At 39.1% G+C, this 21909-nt stretch overlaps 1 protein-coding gene across 15 annotated transcripts in view; it reads right to left on the bottom strand.

The window, feature by feature from the left end:
* The window catches only part of LOC122065538 (putative mediator of RNA polymerase II transcription subunit 26), a 52309-nt gene extending 30641 nt beyond the window's left edge, over positions 1-21668 (bottom strand). For 7 of the 15 annotated variants that reach the window (XM_042629336.1, XM_042629341.1, XM_042629349.1 and 4 more), the window contains exons 1-4: positions 21627-21668; positions 20635-20690; positions 18947-18992; positions 6390-6470 (exon numbers count right to left, since the gene is read on the bottom strand). In XM_042629336.1, coding sequence (XP_042485270.1) covers positions 6390-6470; positions 18947-18958 — 93 coding nt within the window. In that variant the 5' untranslated portion in view covers positions 18959-18992; positions 20635-20690; positions 21627-21668. Of the gene's footprint in view, positions 1-6389; positions 6471-18946; positions 18993-20634; positions 20691-21398; positions 21600-21626 lie in introns of those variants that run through there. The other 8 variants (XM_042629344.1, XM_042629342.1, XM_042629346.1 and 5 more) reach the window with 2 other exon arrangements.
* Between the last annotated feature and the right edge of the window lie 241 nt (positions 21669-21909).

Raw genomic sequence — 21909 nt, 5'->3', positions numbered from 1 at the left:
TTTTTGCGTCAATGAGCATAGTCTTATTAAAGTACTACCATAGTTACAAACTTTAATCAAACTAATGTATAAATCAACATGAAAAAGAAAAAAAAAAATTGTATTAAGAAGCAGTATTATTTTTAAAGCGTCCATGGGCACAATCTTATTTAACAACTACCATAGATATAAGCCTCAATAAATACTATGCAAGATGTTGGATATTCCAAATGGACTTAGTCAACTTGTGAAAACTCCGGGATAGGTATCCTACATCTGAATTGCATTCTTTATGGTTAAAAAATCTCTTTCTAGTTACTCTGGAACAATTGGGTGATTCTCTAAAAGAAATACGGCGTTCTGACTGTAAGATGCCACTTTGACTCAGTTAGAAGATAATTCATGAGCTGACCGTTCCTACAACTTATGGAGGTGGAGCCAAGATCCTTCTTTTGCAAGTGAGGGTTGGTAGAGACCTCTATAAGCTAAATGCAAACATAGACAAGAAAAATTCTTAGAAAATTGAACCACATATCAGATCATTTTGCTTGAGAATAAGCCTTACATCTTATGATCGATCATAACGATGAATTGAATTTTTTTTTTTAAATTGTGCCTTCAAATATTTGGTATTGTTAGAATAAGAGAGAGAGAGAGAGAGAGAGATAAGGAAGAAGTAGGAGAGAAATGTTATAATCTCTTTTCGTTAGAAGTAACTTATATCTACGAAGGCAATATTGACTTATTCATTCATGCCTGAAGTCCCGGCCCCCACCTCTTCGGTGGATCCAGCCACAAAAATCAATCCCTCCCATCCAACCTCCCCTTTCCACACCCTCGCCTCCCATTCTCCCCTAACCTCCCCTTCTTCATCTAACCCCAAATAATGAAACTTTTTTTCGACCTAGCTCTTCACCATCTTCTGACGGCCTTTACCTCCATTTCATCCCTTCTTCAATAGTCAAAAACACTAAAGTTGGGCTTTGTCCTACTTGTTTTCTGGACTCAAAAATCTCTAGGTGGCATAATTGTATCGTCAGTCATTTCCTCGGTAGCCAACCTCACTTCCATGTCATGAAATCTTCCCCTAAAAAGCAATGGAGGCATTCTGGTACTCTATCTAGATTCTTGTTGGACATTAAGATTTTCGTCCTCAAATTTCTAATAAAGGAGACAAAATTTGTGCTCTCGAAGTGGTCCTTGGTAGGGAAAGAGACCCATTTCCCTCCGTCTATGGGATCAATTTACTCAGTTCAAAAAGCTAGACTATAACTCCATTCAATTCTAATCTCCCTTCCTAATCTACCTCTCCATTACTAGTGTACACAAGGCTTAAGTATGGTTAGGCCTTCACCGGCATTCTTCTCTACTTTGATGTTTGCACCAAACACATGGATAAATTGGACCCTTTGCAAGAATTTGCGTTGATGTTTCAATAGATAGCCCTCTTCCTTTGTCATTGACGATCATGGATGAAGAGGGTTATATATTCCACCAAAATGTCTACTTTGACTGGGCTCCTCCTCAATCCCTCGCTTGTAAGTAGTTTGGACACCATACTAAGTTATGCTCAAGCATCTAATTATACGATGATGGCATCTACTCCTCCCATCGAGAATTCCACCATTTCTCATCTACAAAAAGATCTGCATACCCTCCTCCCCTGATCTGGCCGAAGATGGAGTAGGAACTTGCAAGGCCCTCTCCCTAGAGGCTCGAAGGATTGCATATCCTAGGCTAAAGGCTCTTCGCTTGATCCATTAGTCTCCCTCTCTTTAACAGATAGACATAATTGATTTGAACGTTTCAGTTTTCCAGACTCATATATGGAAGAAGCTAGCCCTTTAGCTCTCCCTTTGCCCCTCTGTGATCATTGTCAAACTGATCACAACCCCTTTTTGGTCAATTGATGACCTCTCCTCACCCATCCTCCAGGCATTATACCCATTCTATTGAGCCCTCCGCCTCTACAACCTCGATCACATCCATCCTTCCTCTTGCCCCATCCCAGTACCTCACAAAATGACCACTCCCCTTACCTTTGCCTTCCCACTCGAAAACCTTCCTCACCTCTTTAAAGAATCTTGCCCACCTAAACCCAATACCAGCCCATCTCAATCCTAGTCCCAACCCAGTCGACTGTTGTCCTAGACTCACATAAACCCCCTACTTAACCTTACTGCCCTTGTCAGGGCTCCTTGCCCCGCAATCTGTTTGGATGTCCATTCCTCCTCTTTGGGTGCTTCTCTTTTGCCCAAAGGTCCTACTCCTTCACTCCACAATTCCTTTCCCTCACAGGATCCACCTGTGGATGCTTTCCCCCCTCAGTCATTGACTCCCCTAATTTTGGATCCTTCGATGGCATCATCCTCGGCATTTTCCTAACATCGGCATTCTTGGCATTGGCCCCTCCATTTAAGATGCTGCCTTTTACCCTTCTTGTCTCTGCCATCCCTATCGATGGCCTCCCTTTGCTCTCGTGAAGGAGGCTCCTCCAAAGTCTTCTTACTTATGTTGGCTAGCAGACTATCCTCTTACCATAGCCTCTCAACACCACCCTGTGAAGCGTGACCTCTACCTCTAGTCTACTATGAGTATGACTACTTCACCTATTAGGACCCTTGGCATCGTCTTCCTCCTCCCTGAAGACCTCTCCAATCAGATTTCTCTATCTGTGGCCTCATATATTTAATAAGCTTCTCATCCAGCCTCTAATGATTGCATTCCCCCATTATAGAACACCATCTTCCACAAAAGGCATGCCATGATCAATGTTTTTGAGCCTCTATTGCCCCTTAAAAAATCCAAATGACTCTTTACTATATCTAGAATGTTCATGGTCAGAATCTCTAGCCAAGTAAGCTAAGGTTCACTCCCGTCTCAAATCCTTCCATACAGTATGGGTCCTCTTTTTGCTGGGACATTATCAAGAGTGACCTCTTCGAAGCTCTCTGATCCTTTTCTTGGATCCCTCCCAAATCCATGGCACTAGTCACATCTTCCTCTGTATTATCCCTAAGAAATAGGGTGCTTCTGCAATGCATGATATTAGGTCCATCTCCCTCAACAACCTTCTCTATGAATTTATTGTTAAGATCCTTACTATCAGGATTATATCAGTGGTTGGCACCCCTGTCAACGACATCAATCAACATTTATAGCGGGAAGAAGCATAACTAATAATATCATCTTGTGTCATGAAGTTGTGAGAGGGTTGATTGTAAATCTCATTCTGTGGCCACACTCTTAAGTATTATGCTCCATAAAGTTTTTTACTTCATCAGATGGGATTAATTCGCCAAGATCCTCTAGACCATGTCCTTTCCCCCTGTTTTCATCCATTAGATCTACTCTTGTATTTTTTTCTCCCAAATTCTCTGTCCTTATCAATGGTAGTTTAGGTGGTTTCTTCCCTACCTCGGCTCATATTAGGCAAGGTTTCCCTCCCCCCCCCTCCCCTCCCCTCCCCTCCCCTCCCCTCCCCTCCTTTTCTCCCTTGCCCTTAAGGTCCTTTCTAGATCTATCCAGGCTTCTATATACCTCCATCTCATCACTCCCCTCCCCACATGCAAAGTGTTTGTATCTCCCACCTTGTTTTTGTTGATGATCTCATGTTCTTCTCTAAAACTAATCTCAATCCATCAATTCCTTAATGTCCTCCCTCCACCTCTTTGAGAAAATATCTGAAATCTTCTACCTTCTCAAATTCCACCTCTTACTCTCTGGTGTCTTTGATGACTCCAAGGCTAATATCCTACAACTCAAGGGTTCTCCCTTAGGTCCCTCTGCATCAAATATCTTAGCCTTTTCCCTCATCTCTACTAGGTTGACTACCCACCACTGCACCCTATGTTGGATTTCATTAGGAAAAGGCTCCAACTTTGGAAGGGTATACTTCTTCCCTTTGATGGTCTCTTGTAGCTCATCGGATTAGTGTTGTAGTCCTACTAATCTACTAGATTGATGTATATGAGCTTCCCTTATCCTCCATTAAGGAGGAGGAATCTTCCTCTGCTCTTTTCTCTGGAAAGGAGGTGACTTCTCTAGATTCCTCAACCCCATCAGCTGGTCCTCTATGTATCCCTAAGAAGGAAGGCGCTATGTTTGAGAAAGATCCAGGATATTAACTCCACTAGTATCCTCAAACTCCTCTAGAAGATTGCCTCTAATACCTTTGGTTCACTCCTTCCTCAAGAAAGACTATGGACTATTACCCTCCCCCCTAATGCTTCATGGATTTAGTGCAAAACCTTAAAAGTCAAATTGCTTGGCCTTAGCACCATCTCCACCCTCATTGATGATGGCTCCTCCATCTCCCTTTGACTTGATAATTGGCATCCATCTGGAGTCTTTTTCTCTACAATGGGAGGCAAAGTAATCTACTCTTTTGGTTCGCCCAAGGACTTGTAGTGACCATCATCTCCAACAGTTGTTGGGCACCCCTATTCCTTCCTTCCCCCTATGTCTACTATTTGTTCTTCCCTTCCCCACCCCCCCCTCCCCAATTCCTCTTAGTCATCAGGGAAGAGGAGATAGACTCATCTAGTCTCTCGAGCCTTTCGGCTCCTTTAATTCTTCCTTTTCCTGGGTCTTGGTCAAATCACCCAATCCCCTTGCTCCTCAGTACAAGATTGTCTAGTGCAACTTCCATATCCCCCTTAGTAGTTTTACTGCTTGGAAAGCACTCTCAAACTGTCTTCAAATCAATCCTTCCTCATCTATAGATAGATCCATGTCCTTTCAGCTTGCTGCCAATGCTGGAAGGATTGAAGATTCTAACCATCTCTTTTTTAGTTTTCTCTTCTCCTCTTCCATTTAGAAACATGTCCTCTCAACCTACTGGCCCAACAATCATCGCATCCTTTCCTTCCTAGGAGAATGAATTTGGGTTAAGTGACCTTTACTAGAAGCACTATTTGTGGCACCATTGGGAAGCTTGCCTTCTGTGCTACAAGCAATCACATTTGGATGGAACGTAATCTTCGTAAATGGACTTCCAATTTTAGATCTCTTGACATGATTTTGAAAGCCATCTTTTTTATGTTAGTTCTACTCATTATGTGCTCCCTTATCACCATATAAGGTACTCCCTAAGGAAAAGGCTCATTGTAGTTGCATGGGATTTGCCCACCTCCATCTGACACCCCTCCCCCCTCCTTAGGCTGCTTGGTTTTTGTTGGTTTCGAATTTTTCTTGTTATTTTCCCCTAGGGGTTTTATATTCTATCATTTTTCCTCTTAGTAATGATATATTTTATTTATCTAAGGAAAAAAAGGAGTCGATTCTCTAATGATGGTAACATAAAATAGTTGAGAATAAATTAATCAAATGGTATATACCCATAGAATAGGGTCATACAGGAAACGAGTATATTATATATAAGTTCCATAACCAAAATCTTTCTTACTTGCCATTGACTTGTCATAAGTTCTCTTCTGTGTATATGTATCTTGGGGGACTATTGAAAGTATGGGTCTCAATTCCAAGCCGAAACCAATAGGCCCGATCGAGCTTGACACATTTATCCCTCAACCTGGACCAACCCGATTATTAAATGTGTATAAATAGGCACTTCACGGTGCATGGTGTAGGCCCGTTGGACGCCCAACCGGCCCGACAAGTTTACAAGCCCAACTCAGCCTAACCTACTAGCCCTATCGTTTATATGGTATATTTTATTTTTTTGGTAGAATAAGGTATAGATTAGTATTTTTATCAATTATTGATGACTTAATAAATATACTAAATTTTCTTTAAAAATCTAAGAAAATTAAATCTCATTTAAGGCCCGAATACCACTCGAGTATCCTGATGAGTAGAAGCTTGGTAAAAGCTTGGAACCCGACCTAGCCCGACATAGCCTGACTAATTTCTTATATAGGTAGTTAACGGCACAAGCAAAGAGACCTCCGACGCCCACCTAGGCCCGATCGAGCCTAGCCAGTTGACACCCCTAATTTAAAGTATCTCATGGACAGCTAGTCCAAATTATTTTTTTAATTATTAAATCAGGTATATATTTTAGACAAAGCTAGATTGGCTAATATATAATTACAAAATTTTCAACATTGTCAAATTAAATCTAGTTCATATACCATTGAGAAGCTATAAGAGGAACTTGAATGTTTAATCCATTATGAAACCGTTGAGGACTCTTCATTGGAAATTTGGTCTTATAATCATTGTTTGAAATTATAAGTTGCTAGTTTATATTGCACAAGTAAAGCTTTAGAAACATTTACCATGCATAAGCTAGAGTAAGCATCCTTCTGTTGGCTACTGGTTTCATGGCCAAATAGTCCATATATTTATAATGATTATGAAAATACAGATCTTTAATTCATCCAATAAATACAGAAATATATAAACTAATAAAGTAGCGAACAGATGCAATATTGACTTTCACATACCATAGAGAAGTTACCATTGGCCTCCATGTAATGATTTCTTAATTGCTGGCCTATTGAGAGTGCATGTGGGCCTGAATCCCCCTATAACCAAGATTATTATAACAATTTAAAATCTTGACTTCTATAATAAGTTAGAGAATCATGAATTAATTATAAAATTGTTAACCGAGGGTAATTATATAACATAGAGAGATTAACACTTGTTCCACCATATTTATTTGTTTGCTCTGAGATCATCAATGGCATATCATGTTCATTCAGCACAGTTAGTCATTCTGATTATTACATAAAAATAAAAATTTACGTTCACTAATAAATAAAAATAGTTGTATCAAGCCGCATTTTGTTTTAATGTAGCATCAATATGCAAAATCTTATTCAACTATTGGCATAGTTATAAACCTTAATCAACCTGATGTAAAGATCAACAACAAGAAGAAGTATATATATATATATATATATATATTAAGAAGCAGTATTACTTTTGTTGCATCCATGAGCACAATCTTATTCAACAACTACCATTGTAATGCCTAGGCTCCATTAACCTTGGCACAATATTGTTCTCTTTAACCCATGGGCCTCTGTAATGCCCCGATCCGATTAATCTTGGTACAATATTGTCATATTTAACCAATGGGCCTCAAGGTTTTAAAACGTGTTGTGCCATGTTAAGAAGCGTGGTTATCAACTAGCCCAAGAACCTCCCCCTAGGCGATCTGGTATCATCTATAACACCCCGGCCTAGTGGTGTCAATTGGTGGCCCAACCCGACTAAACCGACAAGGACCGACCGTTTATAGACCAGCCCAACCCGGACCGTTTATTAAACGTGTTGGGCTTGAGCCTAGCCTGTTTACAAACGGCTGGTCAGTCCTACTTCTTGGACCGTCGGGTGTCCGATCGAGACCGGCCGAATAACATCCGACCTAGATCGACCTATTGTGCATCGGCTTGGCCCAACCCTTTAATGATTGTAGAATACCTATTTTAGCCCCCAAATTAAAGAGTAAAAACTAAAAAATAAAGACATGTTCCCATTTAAATAATGGTTATATTTGGTATCATTTATTGATTTATTATCATTTTTTTGGGCTTCCATGAGTGGGCTGGAATATAAGAGCACATTTTAAAGAGGGCCCGTTTAAGAATCGGTTAAATCCCGTTTAACATTAAACATGTTCGTAGCCCGGTTAAGGCCCGACTAAAGCCCAATTAAGGTAGCCCGATTATAGCCCGAGACTGACCGACTGAATATAAAGCATACCATGCCCTCAATAACTAAGCCCGATTAGTTAAATGGGCGGACATGGTGTAGCCTTTGAAAGTCTTCAAGCCCGATTAAGCCCAACCAAAATCGGACCTGCCCGATCGGTTAACACCCCTATCCCGGCCCCATCAACTCTGGCACAATATTGTCCTCCTTAGTCCATGGGCCTCAAGGCTTTGAAGCGGATTTTGTCAAATTAAGAAGGCTAAAGGTTTTCAACTAGCACAGCAACCTCCCCTTAGGCGATGTGGGACTAAAGTTTGTACACCCTCACCAATCTCCCAGACAATTCTATACACTTACTGTATTCTTGAATGTCACAACCATAATCATAAACCTGAATACTGAGAAAGATGCTGGATATTCCAACTTGACCTGGTTGGTTTTTTATGACTATGTCAACGCAAGGTACTTTGACCCAATCAAACCTTAATCAATGAAGACTATACCTACCTTTCAAAGGGATGAAGCCATAGTCTTTTTTTTTTTTTAAGGGGGGAGGAGTTGGAAAACTCTAGTAGCTAAACACGAATATGGACAGGAAAAAATCATAGATACCTCTTTGCAACTAATTATATCAGCATTGATTTGTGGTCATTTAGACAAGCTTTAGAAAATTGAACAAAGTGGTACCTTCAAAAATTTGGTATTGTTAAAATGAATGATAGACAGAGAGAGGTTTTTAACTTGTTTCAGTTAAAATTAACCTAGGAAACACAAAGGAAATATTCAAATCTAGTACATATGAAGGAGAATTCCTTTGATTTCTTGACATACCTATCTTGAAATGGCAAGAACATAGAATTGGAAAGGAAAAAAAATGGTTGGGACGTATTGAGGCGTCCTCCTCTGACAACAAGGTTGTAATTGGGTTTTCAAGATGATCCACCGTTCATTCATCGTTCTCCTTAAATAACTAAGTACTAACCAATAATATGCGGTTGAATAACCACACCCACGTTACATAACCCACATACCACTAATACATAACACACACTCAATAACTTCTACTATAACCATATTAATTACCACACTAACCACTACTCCCTAACTGACACATGTGATAATGCCACTACTAAGCTACTACACCATGTGATAGCGCCACCATTTGAGCATGTACTTCTCCCACTAACATAACCGTAACAGTCCTCCCTCCTTGGAATGGAACTTATCCTCAAGTTTCAAGATTAGGAAATTGCTTCTGAATATCCTCTAGTACTTCCCACGTAGCATCTGTCGTAGAAAGCCACTCCAATGAATCAAGACCTCGTTCTTTTTGTTGTGTACACTTTCATCAAGTACCGCCTGCGGTTGTGGAAGCAAGACTTCAACTCTCAAAACTGGTAAGGAAGACTGAGGCTCAACTCCTTCTCTGAGTTTCTTCTTCAAGAGTGAAATATGAAAAACTGGATGGATTCGAGAATCAGCAGGCAATTGTAACTTGTATGCTACGGGTCCGATTAGTTATAGAATCTGAAATGGGCCATAAAATCGAGGAGAGAGCTTCATGTTTCGCCGAGATGAGATAGTAAGTTGCCTATAGGGCTGAAGTTTGAGAAAAACCTAGTCACCTATTTCAAAATTCTTCTCACGGTGGTGGCGATCATAAAATTTCTTCATTCGTTCTTGGGACAATTGGAGGGTGCTTCGCAATTCCTTGAGTTTTTTCATCACGTGAAAGTAGTTTATGCTCCACCGACTGCACCGCAATAGTACCCGGTACATAAGTAAGAAGGGTTGGAGGTGGGCGACCGTAGATGACTTCAAAAGGAGTTTTCTTGATGGAAGAGTGCCAGCTCGTGTTGTAACAATACTCTGCCCATGACAACCATTGGCCCACTCTTTTGGGTGAAAGCTACAAAAACAGCGCAGGTACATTGCCATTATGCGGTTTACCACCTCACTCTGCCCATCAGTTTAGGGATGATAGGTTGAACTGTAGTTAAAGTCAGTACCGTTGAGGCAGAATAACTCATCCCAGAAATGGCTAGTAAATGTAGGATCTCGGTCACACACAATTGACTTAGGTATGCCATGTAATTTAAAAACATGATCAAAGAAGCATTGAGCAACGGACACGACAGTGTAAGGGTGGGATAGTGGAATAAAATGAGCATATTTGGATAAACGGTCCACCACTACAAAAATCACCGATTTACCTTTTGATGTTGGTAGTCCCTCCACAAAGTCCATAGATATGTCCTCCCAAATTCGATGAGGAATCGGTAGGGGTTGAAGTAATCCGGCTGGAAAGGTGTGTTCATACTTATGGCGTTGACATGTATCGCAACCCGAGATAATTTGCTTGATTCTATCTCTTATGCCAAGCCAATAGAAGTTCGCCACAATACGTTGCATGGTCTTGTGGTAACCCTCATGGTTACTTCTGTGGAATTGACTCACAATGTCTTGAATTAAAGAAGAGTCTTTGGCAAGATAAACTCCATCTTTAAAATAGATAAGGCCATCTTTGAGAGCCCAAGGCCTGATTGACTCTCCTTCCTTAATTCGGTTTTCTAACTCTTGAAGAACCAAATCAGATGCCACCTCGTCCTTAACGGCTTCCACCCAATTGGCTATCGGAAGTGAGTAAGAATGCAACTCCCCATCTGCAACTTCTTCTTTATCCTTATCCTCATCTCGTTTAGATAAGGCATCTGCTACTACATTCTCATGGCCCTTTTTGTATTCCACCACAAAATTGTAGGACATAAGCTTATACAACTACCTTTGCTGAGCTGGTGAAGTGATTTTCTGGCCCCAAAAATATTGTAAACTTCTTTGATCTGTCCGGACAAAGAATTGTCGCCCTAGGAGATAGTGATGACACCGTTGTACCGCTAGGATCAACGCCAACATTTCCTTCTCATAAGTAGACAATAACAGGTTCTTCCCTCCTAGTGCTTGGCTAAAATATGGGATGGGCCGTTCTTGCATTAAGACAGCCCCAATTCCTGTTCCACATGCTTCACATTCAACAATAAATTTCTTGGTAAAATCTGGTAGAACTAGAACCGGGGCCTTTGTCAGGAGTTCCTTCAATTTTTGGAAAGCCTCCATAGCTGTAGGTGTCCAATGGAACCCATCTTTCTTCAACATATTGGTGAGTGGGCTTGCTACCTTGCCATAGTGTTGAATGAATTTCCGGTAGTAACCGGTTAATCCAAGAAAACCTCTCAATGCCTTAGGTGTTTTTGGTTGTGGCCACTTAAGCATTGAGGTAATCTTGTCCGGTTCCACCTCCACTCCATCATGGGAAATGACGTGACCAAGGTAATGAATTTTATCTTGGCCAAATTGACACTTGCTTTGCTTAACAAACAATTGATTAGTTCTCAAAATTGACAAGGTAATTTGCAAATGTTGTAGATGCTCTTCCCAAGATAAACTATATATTAGTATATCATCAAAGAAAGCCAAGATGAATTTTCTTAAATAACTTTGAAATACCTTGTTCATCAAGGATTGAAAGGTTGATGGAGCGTTTGTGAGTCCGAATGGCACGACAAGGAACTCGTAGTGGCCATGGTGCGTTCGGAATGCTGTCTTCACAATATCCTCTGGTGAAACTCGAATTTGGTGGTAGTCTGATCGAAGATCCAATTTTTAGAATACCCGAGTGCCATGTAACTCATCTAATAGTTCATCAATGATCGGAATGGGAAAATGATCCTTGATGGTAATTTTATTAAGAACACGATAGTCAACACATATTCACCATGACCCATCATGCTTCTTAACTAAAATTACGGGTGAGGAGTATGGGCTGCAACTGGGTCGGATCACCCTTGTATCAAGTAATTCGGTCACTATTTTTTCAATCTCCTTCTTCTGAAAATGAGGATATCGATAAGCCTTGGAATACATAGGCCGACTTCCAAATTCCAAAGGAATATTGTGATCATGCGTACGAGGTGGAGGCAATCCCTTAGGTTCCTTAAAGATATCTTGAAAGTTTGCTAAAAGATGTTGCAACTGTATTGGTGGGGCCCCATCCAATTAATAGGTTGAGGAGTCTCAATTGCATATAATTGAAGTAGCACACCAGGGTTTTCCTTCCTAACTTCTCGTTGAAGTTGTTCACCTACAATGAACTTATTGGCTGGTTTTGTAATTCCCTTAAGAATTACCTTTTTTCCATCAAAATTGAATGACATTGACAATTTGGCAAAATCCCATAGAATTGGGCCAAGAGTCCTTAGCCATTGGGCACCAAGGACTATCTCATAGCCATGTAATGGCAGAATATAGAAGTCCGCATGAAACTGGACTCCTTGCAAGTTGAATGTCATGTTGGAACACTTACCAGCACTTGTTATCTTCTCTCCAGATGCCACAGTTACATCAAAGCGGCCTCCTATAGTTGGGGTCAGCCCCACCTTTTTCGCCAATTGATCGCTCATAAGATTATGAGCACTTCTGGTATCCACCAATAATGTAACTGACACATCGCCAAGAATTCCTTTAACAAGCATGGTTTCTGGAGACTGAAAACCACAAATTGCGTTTAAAGAAATCTCAGCAACTTCTTGCTCTTCCGATGGTAGGACCGCCTCTTGATCAACATCTTCCTCCTCGTCATCATCATAATTTCCTTCAATAAGGAGCAATTTTTTGCAACGATGACTTGGTACGTACCTCTCATTACAATTATAGCATAACCCCTTCGAATGTCTTTCTTGCATCTCAGGTGATGTGAATCGACAAATCGGTAACGTTGTTGGACATGAGGGTTGTTCCTTAGCTGGTGGAAGATTCTTCTTGTTGTCAAGAGTAGTACTAGATCTCCGAAGAGAAAATTTTGGAGCTTCATAAAGTCGCGCCAGCCCAATAGCAGCAAAAAGAGTGGTTGGTCGTCCTGCTAGAACGTCGGCTTTGAGGGCATCCTTTAAACCACTAACAAAACAGCTAATTTGTCGTTCAGGTGATAGAGGACCCACATTAGATAAAAGCTTTTCAAATGCAACTAGTACTCTCGAAGGCTACCGAATTGTTCTAACTTGGTAAGTTCTCCAAAAAAAATCTTGAAATTCATTGGGTCCAAAACGGGCATGAACTCCTTCACAAAACTTCGGCCAAGTCAAATCATCTCCTCCTTGTTTGAACAATTGAAACCATAGCAGAGCATCTCCCTCAAGGTGGAAGGATGCAAGAGCAACTCTTTCTTCTTCCAGAGTCTGGTGGAATTGAAAGAATTGCTCAACACGGCAAATCCAACTGGTGGTGTCTTCATTGCCATTAAAACGTGGGAAATCAAGCTTAACAAGCTTGGGTGCTATGGACTGTTGTGATGGGTTAGGCTGAGAAGGTGGGTCATTAGAAACTGGGGGAAATTGGTGGTTTATTGGAGAGGCTCCTGAATTCTCTCCAACTTCAAGTCTCGTGTTGGTGTAGAAGGGCGGTAAACACTCGAACAACTCGTTGAGTTTGGCGAGTATTTGCTGCTGTCCTTCATTCAAAGTGCTTACGTCACATTCTAGTTTATCAACTCGTTGATCCATTGCCAAGCTCTGATACCAAGCTGGCACATATGAAGGAGAATTCCTTCGATTTGTACCTATCTTGGAATAGCAAGAACATAGAATTGGAAAGGAAAAAAAATGGTTGGGATGTATTGAGGCGTCCTCCTGCGACAACAAAGTTGTAATTGGGTTTTCAAGATGATCCACCGTTCATTCATCCTTCTCCTTAAATAACTGAGTACTAACCAATAATATGCGGTTAAATAACCACACCCACGTTACATAACCCACATACCACTAATACATAACACACACTCAATAACTTCTACTATAACCATATTAAAATTACAACACTAACCACTACTCCCTAACTGACACACGTGATAACACCACTACTAAGCTACTACACCATGTGATAGCTCCACCATTTGACCACGTACTTCTTCCACTAACATAATTGTAACAAAATGTTACTCACTTCTAAGAGTGAGGGATGCATCCCTTTATCTTGGGGTGTAGTTGCACACTTTATGGAGGTACAAGAATGAAGACATCAACATACTACCTTCATAGGAGCTTTACAATATCCAAGCCAAGGTAGAGAATGTTGAGGTTGATGTCTAGTAATTCTATGGATTGAGTTGTAGGCTACCTCCAAAGGGACGTTAAAAGCTCGAAAGGCCTAAGGCTAGGAGGATTCGGCCCACCTGCTGCTTATCTTCATTTATTGGGACACACCAAGTTGGGGGGGTCCATGATCTGTAAAGGGGTTGTAGCCTCCCTGAGGAAAATTTTTAGGGTTCAATATAGTCTCGAAAATTTGTATTTCTTTACTTTCTGTTTAAATTGTTAGTGATGGAGGATTACTAGGGTTGCTGAAAATTCTTTGTCAACATAAAGATGTGTGAGGAAGAGAGCTTGTAACCCTTTTCTTCAATGCCAGTGGAACTTCTCTCATCTCTCTATCGATGTAGCCACTTTATCGAAACACGTATATCTTTACGTTGTGCTTCTATGATTCCATTTTTTTTTTTCCTCTTTGTTTCATTATGTTTTTGCATCGTGAATAGATTTATGTTTCTACAAAGCATTAGTGACATTAATGCAATATGAGCGTTTCTACAAAGCATTTGTGGAATTAATGCAATATGAGCATTAGAGAGCTGACATATAATATTGTTCACTTACTACAGTAAATATGGGATCAGTTCCCACTTGCTTATTCAAGGGTTGCGTCCTTCCATAATCACTACCCACCGGTTTTACAGCCTCAAACAAATTAGAGAACTAATTTTGTGCCCCCTAAAAATAATGAATTACGGGCGAGGACAAGGCTAGTATGCTCTCTTTCATATAGTAATCACATTTTTTGGCAATAACCCAGCCACCCCCACCTAACGTCCTAACCCACTGTGCATTAATCATGGAGTTTGATTCAGTGTAAGAGAGGTCGGGAATCTATCAATATTGTTTAATGATGCCGAGAGAGTGACCGGAAGTGCTCATTGATTTCATTTACTAAAATATGACAATCAATCCTAGAATGTGCTCGATTTCTGTATCTTTGGACAGTATTCAAAAATATGGTTCTATCAATATCTCGCATGCAAAATCAGACGCTTGAACATATCGCAATAGTTCCCCAAATACCAAACTAAGTCAAACCAAACCTGACCCGATCAAACAACCATTGCCAAGTACCGAAATTTAAAAATGTGAAAAGAAGGCCAAGTCCTTGCATCTGAGTCTGGGGAGTTTATCAAATATTAGATTCTTAAGCAGAGGGGTCTCTCCCTTTGCCCACTGTGATCGATGCACGATCATATTTCTTTTTCCATCAACATAATGTAGAATTCATCATTTCATGCATTATTTTATGGGCTAGTCACATAAAATAACAATTTAATTTATCTTTCCATGTATTATTGCATACATTCTTTACATAGAATAACAGTTCGATTATTATTTCATATAGATTTCTGTCATTTAATGTAGATTTATTATTTTCTATAAGTGAATATATAATTTCATGTGGTATTTTACTTTACCATATAAGGTAAATCCATAACATACCATGCATTAGCATATATGAATAATATATCATTTTCATTATATCTTTCTTTTAGCATAATGTCATCCTAGCATAATCAAACATAACATGCATGTTGTCCTAGGGCTGTTAAAATTCTCAGGGGAGAATATTCAAAATATCAGCATCTAGTAGAAAGACCGAGTTAACTAGGCGAGGTGGTTACCTAACACCTTTCCACTCTCGTAACCTGACATGGACCCATATCTATGAAAGAAGGCCACATATGAAGTCAAAACTGGGGATTCAATCTCTTAATTGGAAATTGACCACCCAATCTGAGCTCAAACTCTTAATTGGTATTGGGTTCCCTAGCAAGGTTCTAGGTTCTAACCCCTAGTGTGTGGCTTCAAAAATCATGTGTTCTCCATCCCCTTTGGTCGTTAAAATATTGAAGACATTATTATCTAAAAGAGGTGGTAAGAGGTCAAATGAAGAGAGAAGGGAAAGAAAAAGAAGAAACCCCTCCACAAAGAAATGAAGATCGAGGATCGTAACCCCTTTCTCGAGAAGAGAGAGGAATTGGCGTAAGGAGGAGGATTTCTCTGATCATTATCCTTGTCTGTCCTTTTTTCTTTTCTGTTTCTTATTTCTAGTCATTATCTTGTCATGTTCATGCATCAGATTTATTTGGTGAAGAATAAAACATTGAAATTACAATTCAAGCATTTCACTTGAAGTCAAAAACCGGCAGCGAAGGGATGCCTTTGGTGACACACTATGGTGGAGTGTTTTCCGGACACTTTTTTGTAAACATGTTTAGTAGTAATGATCCATTTTAGTACTCCCGAAAGGTGGCCTGCAAAGCAGGAATGAAGAACTCTCTCTCTCTCTCTCTCTCTCTCTCTCTCTCTCTCTCTCTCTCTCTCTCTCTCTCTCTATAGTTATCAAACATGTTGTTTTCACTTCTCGTTGAGGTTCTCCCCAAGGCGACCCCAACACAAAAACTTACAAAAAAGTACTCCTATTGCGGAAACATTCCCATGAAAAACGGACTTATTAAACACCAACTAACTTTTTGTTTATAATCTGAAATATTACACCGGGTTGCCTCGAAGTTCCTACATTGCTTGCAGTTGACTAGCTTAATAGCTTTGAGTTAGGTCTTTTGGTTGTTTCCTTGCAAATCCTAGCTGAGGATTTGTGATGGGTTGTTTACTAGCCACTTGAAATTGTTGGCTGATGATGAATTGTCTAATCCAACCTAATTGTTAATCAGTTCAAAATTTTAAATTCCTGGTGTATTACTTTCGATAACGGGTTATTTATCAGAGTACAAGAAAAAATTAAGATTGTTTGTTTTGAGAAACATACGATGCTTCACTACAAGAAAAGATGATATAGGGGTCTCGGAGGAGTTCCTGAATCATTTGAAGGCCACACAGTCCGGCCGAAGATAATGATTGTTTCTCCTTGAATTTTCAGCAATACTACTAGAACAACATCTTTTGACTTGGCTAGTTTTAGGGAAGCCATAATCTCAATTCAGAAATGGCAACTATCGCTCTAGAGAGATTCATCCAATTCATCTATTTGGGCCTTAAACGGAGCCCTTGAAGTGTGGTCGCAGAAATTAGGGTTTTACTAGTTTTCTATTTTCTTTACGTTTTTACCCTAGTTGTTTGTTTATACATTTTTGTCGTTCCTTAGAAGTGACCCAACTATATAAAGTCACTTTGGCACATTTGTAAGACACTTAAGTTTTTAATCAAAAGCATCTGTTTTGTTTTATCTATCTTGTGGATTCGAGGGCTTGTCTGTGTTAGAACGACATCTAACCCACCGCACTTTTACTGCTTCAAAAAAGGGCAATACCGGCACTTGAATAAAAATTTAGACCACCACCAAAAGTTGATGTATAGAGGGGGTAATTTTTTTCTCCAATGTTTCCATACATTAGCATATATAAGTGATGAAAAATTATTACTATTGTTAAATGCTTTCTATCCTTTCTTGGACTATGGTTTCCCTGTCGCGCAACACTTGCACATCTTAATATATAGCTCTCACTGTGTGGTACTTCGCAAAGGCCATCGTCACTTCTTTTGGGTTGTCGTATATATCCAACTAGTCCTTCGTCTCCTTTAATTGCTTCACGGCTTGCTGCGTACTCTCGCCCAATCTCCCTAGTGCGCGGTGGGCCACTGAAAGCCGTTCCGATGCCCTGATATTAGCTAGGGTTTCCCACTTCAATCCAATCGATAAGTAACTCATTCCTTAGTTAGTGGAAAGGGCCTATCTTAGGAATTGATGTCGTCCGTCCCTAGTCCAAGGATGATGGATTGAAACTACCTGTCTTTCCTTCTCAGAAAGGTAGGTAAGTTAACGAGAGTGGTTGTTATGTAGAACTATAAGAGTAGGCGAGCAAATAGGCACGTAGGGTTTTGAGGAATTGAAAAAGAATTCCAGATCATTCAGATTTCAGGTTCAAGTTCGGGATATGGATGGAATCGAGAGGGATGAAACAGTCTGATTTCAGAGGCTTGATCAACTGCGGAAAAGGTTCAAGCAAGGAGAACTCTTAGATTCCTAAGTTTTATATAATCTTTATGAAAATCTATCTCCGCCTATGTTGTGCCCTTCCTCAATTCCTTTGCTTTTTATTTTTCTCTACTAAATCGGGGGACATTTAATGGCGGTTTACTGTCACTATATCCATACCTAGAACATATATGGGGGGCATTTAACATCGGTTTTATTGTACCGCCACAATTTCCATACCTAGCATATATACTTATAATGGTGGTAATATATTACCGCCAAAAAAAAAATACCAACTTTTAATGGTGGTAAAATACAATGACCGCTAAATACTTTCGTTTAATTATGATTTTCTATTTTCCACTACTAAATCTTGGGACATTTAATGGTGTTTTATTTTACTACACTTGCATCCATATGTAGGACATATACGATGGATAGAAATATTACGTTCAGCAGTGGTAATTTATAAACTTCTACTGATATTCTCATTTTTAGTAGTGTTAAAGTTTTCCTCCTCCAATTCTAAATTACTAATAAATATATATGAATAATTAAGCAAGAGACCATCCACTTCTATTTGTTGAACATAAGTTCTACTTTGACTAAGTATTCTCTCCATGAATTTTTATGATGTGAATTCTGTCCATAAATTTTTATGTTGTGAATTCTATTTATGAATTTTTATACTATGATTTCTATCGATGAATTTTTATACTATGATTTCTATCCATGATTTTTATATAAATGGGCTAGCTGGGAAAAGTAGCATGATTATCAAACAGTTTCATGTGTTCAAAGAGTGAATTCACCATTTTTTTTTTTTAAATAAAATATTTAGCAATGGTAACAAATTATTACCTTTTCTAAATTAGAATTCTTAGCAATAATATATTATTTCCAGCAAAAGACCACTTTCAGAGTAATTATTTAGCAGTAATCTGTATCTTCCATCAAATCTTAACAAATTGTGGTGGTAATTTTTTTTATAGTCACTACAATAAAAGACATTTTTCTTATGTTTTAGTGATATCACCAAATCAAATACATGGTTAGAATGGTCTGACTGCATGATCAAACAATTTGATCAAAATACTCCAGTTGTAGGAATATAATTAATTTGAAAAAAAAAAAAAAAAAGGGTGATCGATAATGCATTGGATAATGCTTCACTTAGAATAAATAAAAATTTAAAAATAATTAAAATAAAATAAATAAAAGAAGAAGAAGATGCATTAGGGTTAGAAGGCCTTACTTTCTTAGACATGCAACGCCCTTCAGCTACCCAACCTAAACCTAACCTGCTCATATGACAAAGATAGGAGGGCTTCAGATTTCTTAACATGTTATAAAAATAGAAAGAAAAATAAAAATAAGATAAAGATTACAGATTTTCATATATATATATATATGTAAGTCCGATAATGGCAAATAAAATCTTGCTGGCATACTTCTCCAGCTAACTTCAACAGGAGAATAAAACTAATTAGAGAAATTAAATTTCTAGGAGAGAATCTTTTTTTTTTTTTTGAGTAAAATAATCTAGGTAAGTAGGGATAAAAAAACTAAATGGGAGAATCCATATTGGACGAAACAACTAAAAGTTGTGAAGGTGCAAAAGTTAATGTATGTCAGAACCACGAGTAACTCGATTAGAAATGGGTTATGTCGTAACGGCAACCACTTGGGGTGCATGACTGGATGCACAGGAGGCATCAATGCGTGTAAAGCACTTCGGAGAGTTGATAGCATCCGGGTGATTCGATATCGATACTTAGAATCATGACAGGAGAGGTTCTGGGTCTGTAATGGAACGAGATCCTCTCCTGCATCCCGGTGTATTCAGTGTGTATCTGATAATTGGGAAGCATTAGGATGTGTGTCTAGATGCTTTTCCTAGTTGCTAATGAACCTCGGAAGTTAATTATTATACTTCAAAGGTGGTTAAGGGCTTGGTGATTGTAGGGTTCTTGTACAAAAATTTGATCTATACAAATGGAATCCACCACATAGTTGGTTTCTAGGTAAATTCCATCTATGCGGATCATCATCATACGAGGATTTGATCAGCTCTCAGGCTTGGCATACTTTTTTCTTTAACTGAGAGGGCAGCAAGCATCCAATTACTGAAAAGTACTTAGGATGTAAGCCTAGATGCACGCTAGATGTTACGAAATGAGATCTTCTCTAGCATGCCAGTGAATCTAGCGCACAACCGATAACTGGAAAGCACTTAAGACGCATTTCGTGATGCTGCCAACCATCATATGCATAATGGATGCACTAGTGCGTTGGAGAAGATCTAGGTCCATGTTGTGAAATGCTCAAGGGAGAGAGAGACTGAAAAACCATGTGTTGAATGATAGATCTAAAAGGGGAAATAATCCAGATTCCAGCCTGGCTTGGCGTTTCAACCAGATCACCACCTCTCTCTCTCTCTCTCTCTCTCTCTCACTCACGAGTTTCCATCTTGATGGCCGGTTCAGTTTTAAAACCACCATGCATGAAATATTGCACCGTGAAGTTGAGACGATAGATGTTAAGAGACTGGAACAAGTTTTGGAACGAGAATCATCAGAATTAATCCATACAGAAGAAATTTATCTAAGAAAAAACTCTGAGATGAATTCCTTCTTTGTGGATCAGACCAGAACCTTCGAGAATCTTGTCCACAGTCAATGTTAAATGCCCCACTAAATGTTATAAGTATGAAAGGGATGACGTCATGCTGAGACAAAAAGAAAGATCTTTGGGTCCTAAGTGCTAACCAGTAACCATATACATAACAAAACAACGACAGTTACATATCTGCTGGCACACAGAGATAGTGACAGAGATAAGAAGGGATGAAAGGCATGTAAAGGATGGTTTCATGCAAAAGAATAGAGAAGCAACCCCATGAGATTCAAATCATAAAGAAAACGATGGTTGCAGAAATCTTACCAGAATAAAAAAAGGAAAGATCAACTAAGCTACGACGCTTGCCTCTGGATTCACCGCTGAAATGAAGCTGAATTCGTCAGGAATGATTCAGAACAAAAAAAACAAAAAACAAAAAAACCCACAAATCATTTCATAACAGCTTCTTCTACTAAAAGAAGATCAAATTCATCACCATAACTCCAGTCCAACAAAAGAAAAACCAGCCAAGACTAAGAGATTTAGTTTTAAACTATGTTTTAAAAGAAAGAACAGAAACTTTACTATCATCCCCCCCCCCCCCCTTTAAAAAAAAAACATGATCTATACATTTTTAGAGGCAATAGAAAGGAAAAACGGTTGGTTTAACCTTGATGGTGCAGTCGGGTTTGATGAACATACACATCCAACAAAAATTTGCAGATAAAAAAAGCATAAGAAAAAAAATATAGAAATATGGAAAACACTAATAAACAATGGACATTCCTTTGATAACAAAAAATATCGAATTGTCTAGTAGATCTAGGTAATCCTAACATCCCGCCCCCTAAAAAAACATGATCTATAAATTTTTAGGGGCAAAAGATAGGAAAAACTGTTGGTTTAACATCGATGGTGCAGCCAGGTTTGATGAGCATACATATCCAACAAAAATTATAGATAAAAAAAAAAAAAACATAAAAAAAAAAAGATATAGAAATATGAAACATAATAATAAACAATAGATATCCCTCTGATAATTTTTTCTCCCCCCACCCCCCTCCTCCCTAAAAATGGCCTCTTTTTACCTTCAGACTGAACTGAAGGCCAGAAGGGCAACACCAATATAATAAGGCAGGGTGTTCATAGGTCTTTCAGGGCAGGCAATTTCAAGGTTATTGAATGTAAATGGAGTTCCACTGATGTGACCTATGGTCTAACAGATGAGGGAATAGAAGGAAAACTAGGAAACTGGACTAAAAGATGACTCCATCTATGTAAGGAACCTAAGAAGGAAAAATGGGTTTCTTACTCACTTGGTAGCTGGTGAGAAAAAACTGCCTTCTTTTTGTGTTTGAGAATAAAGAAAGAAGGCTTTATATAGGGGTAGTGGTTGAAGGTAGAGTCACTTTCAACGAAGGATATTAACAGTTGGAAAGCACTTGAGGTGTGTTTTCAGCACTCCCAACCGTTGGATGCAAGCTGAACTCACTGGCAAGCTGGAGAGGATCCAGGTACTGCGATGTCAAAATTTCATTGTGAAGGTGCAGCTTTGGCATAAAAAGTCGGCATCTAGGGAAGAAGGTTGTGGGATTGAAT

This window comes from Macadamia integrifolia, unplaced genomic scaffold, assembly GCF_013358625.1.
Source record: "Macadamia integrifolia cultivar HAES 741 unplaced genomic scaffold, SCU_Mint_v3 scaffold205, whole genome shotgun sequence".
NCBI lineage: Eukaryota > Viridiplantae > Streptophyta > Magnoliopsida > Proteales > Proteaceae > Macadamia > Macadamia integrifolia.
Note: the sequence above shows the minus strand (reverse complement) of the source record. Positions and strands in the feature narration are given on the sequence as shown.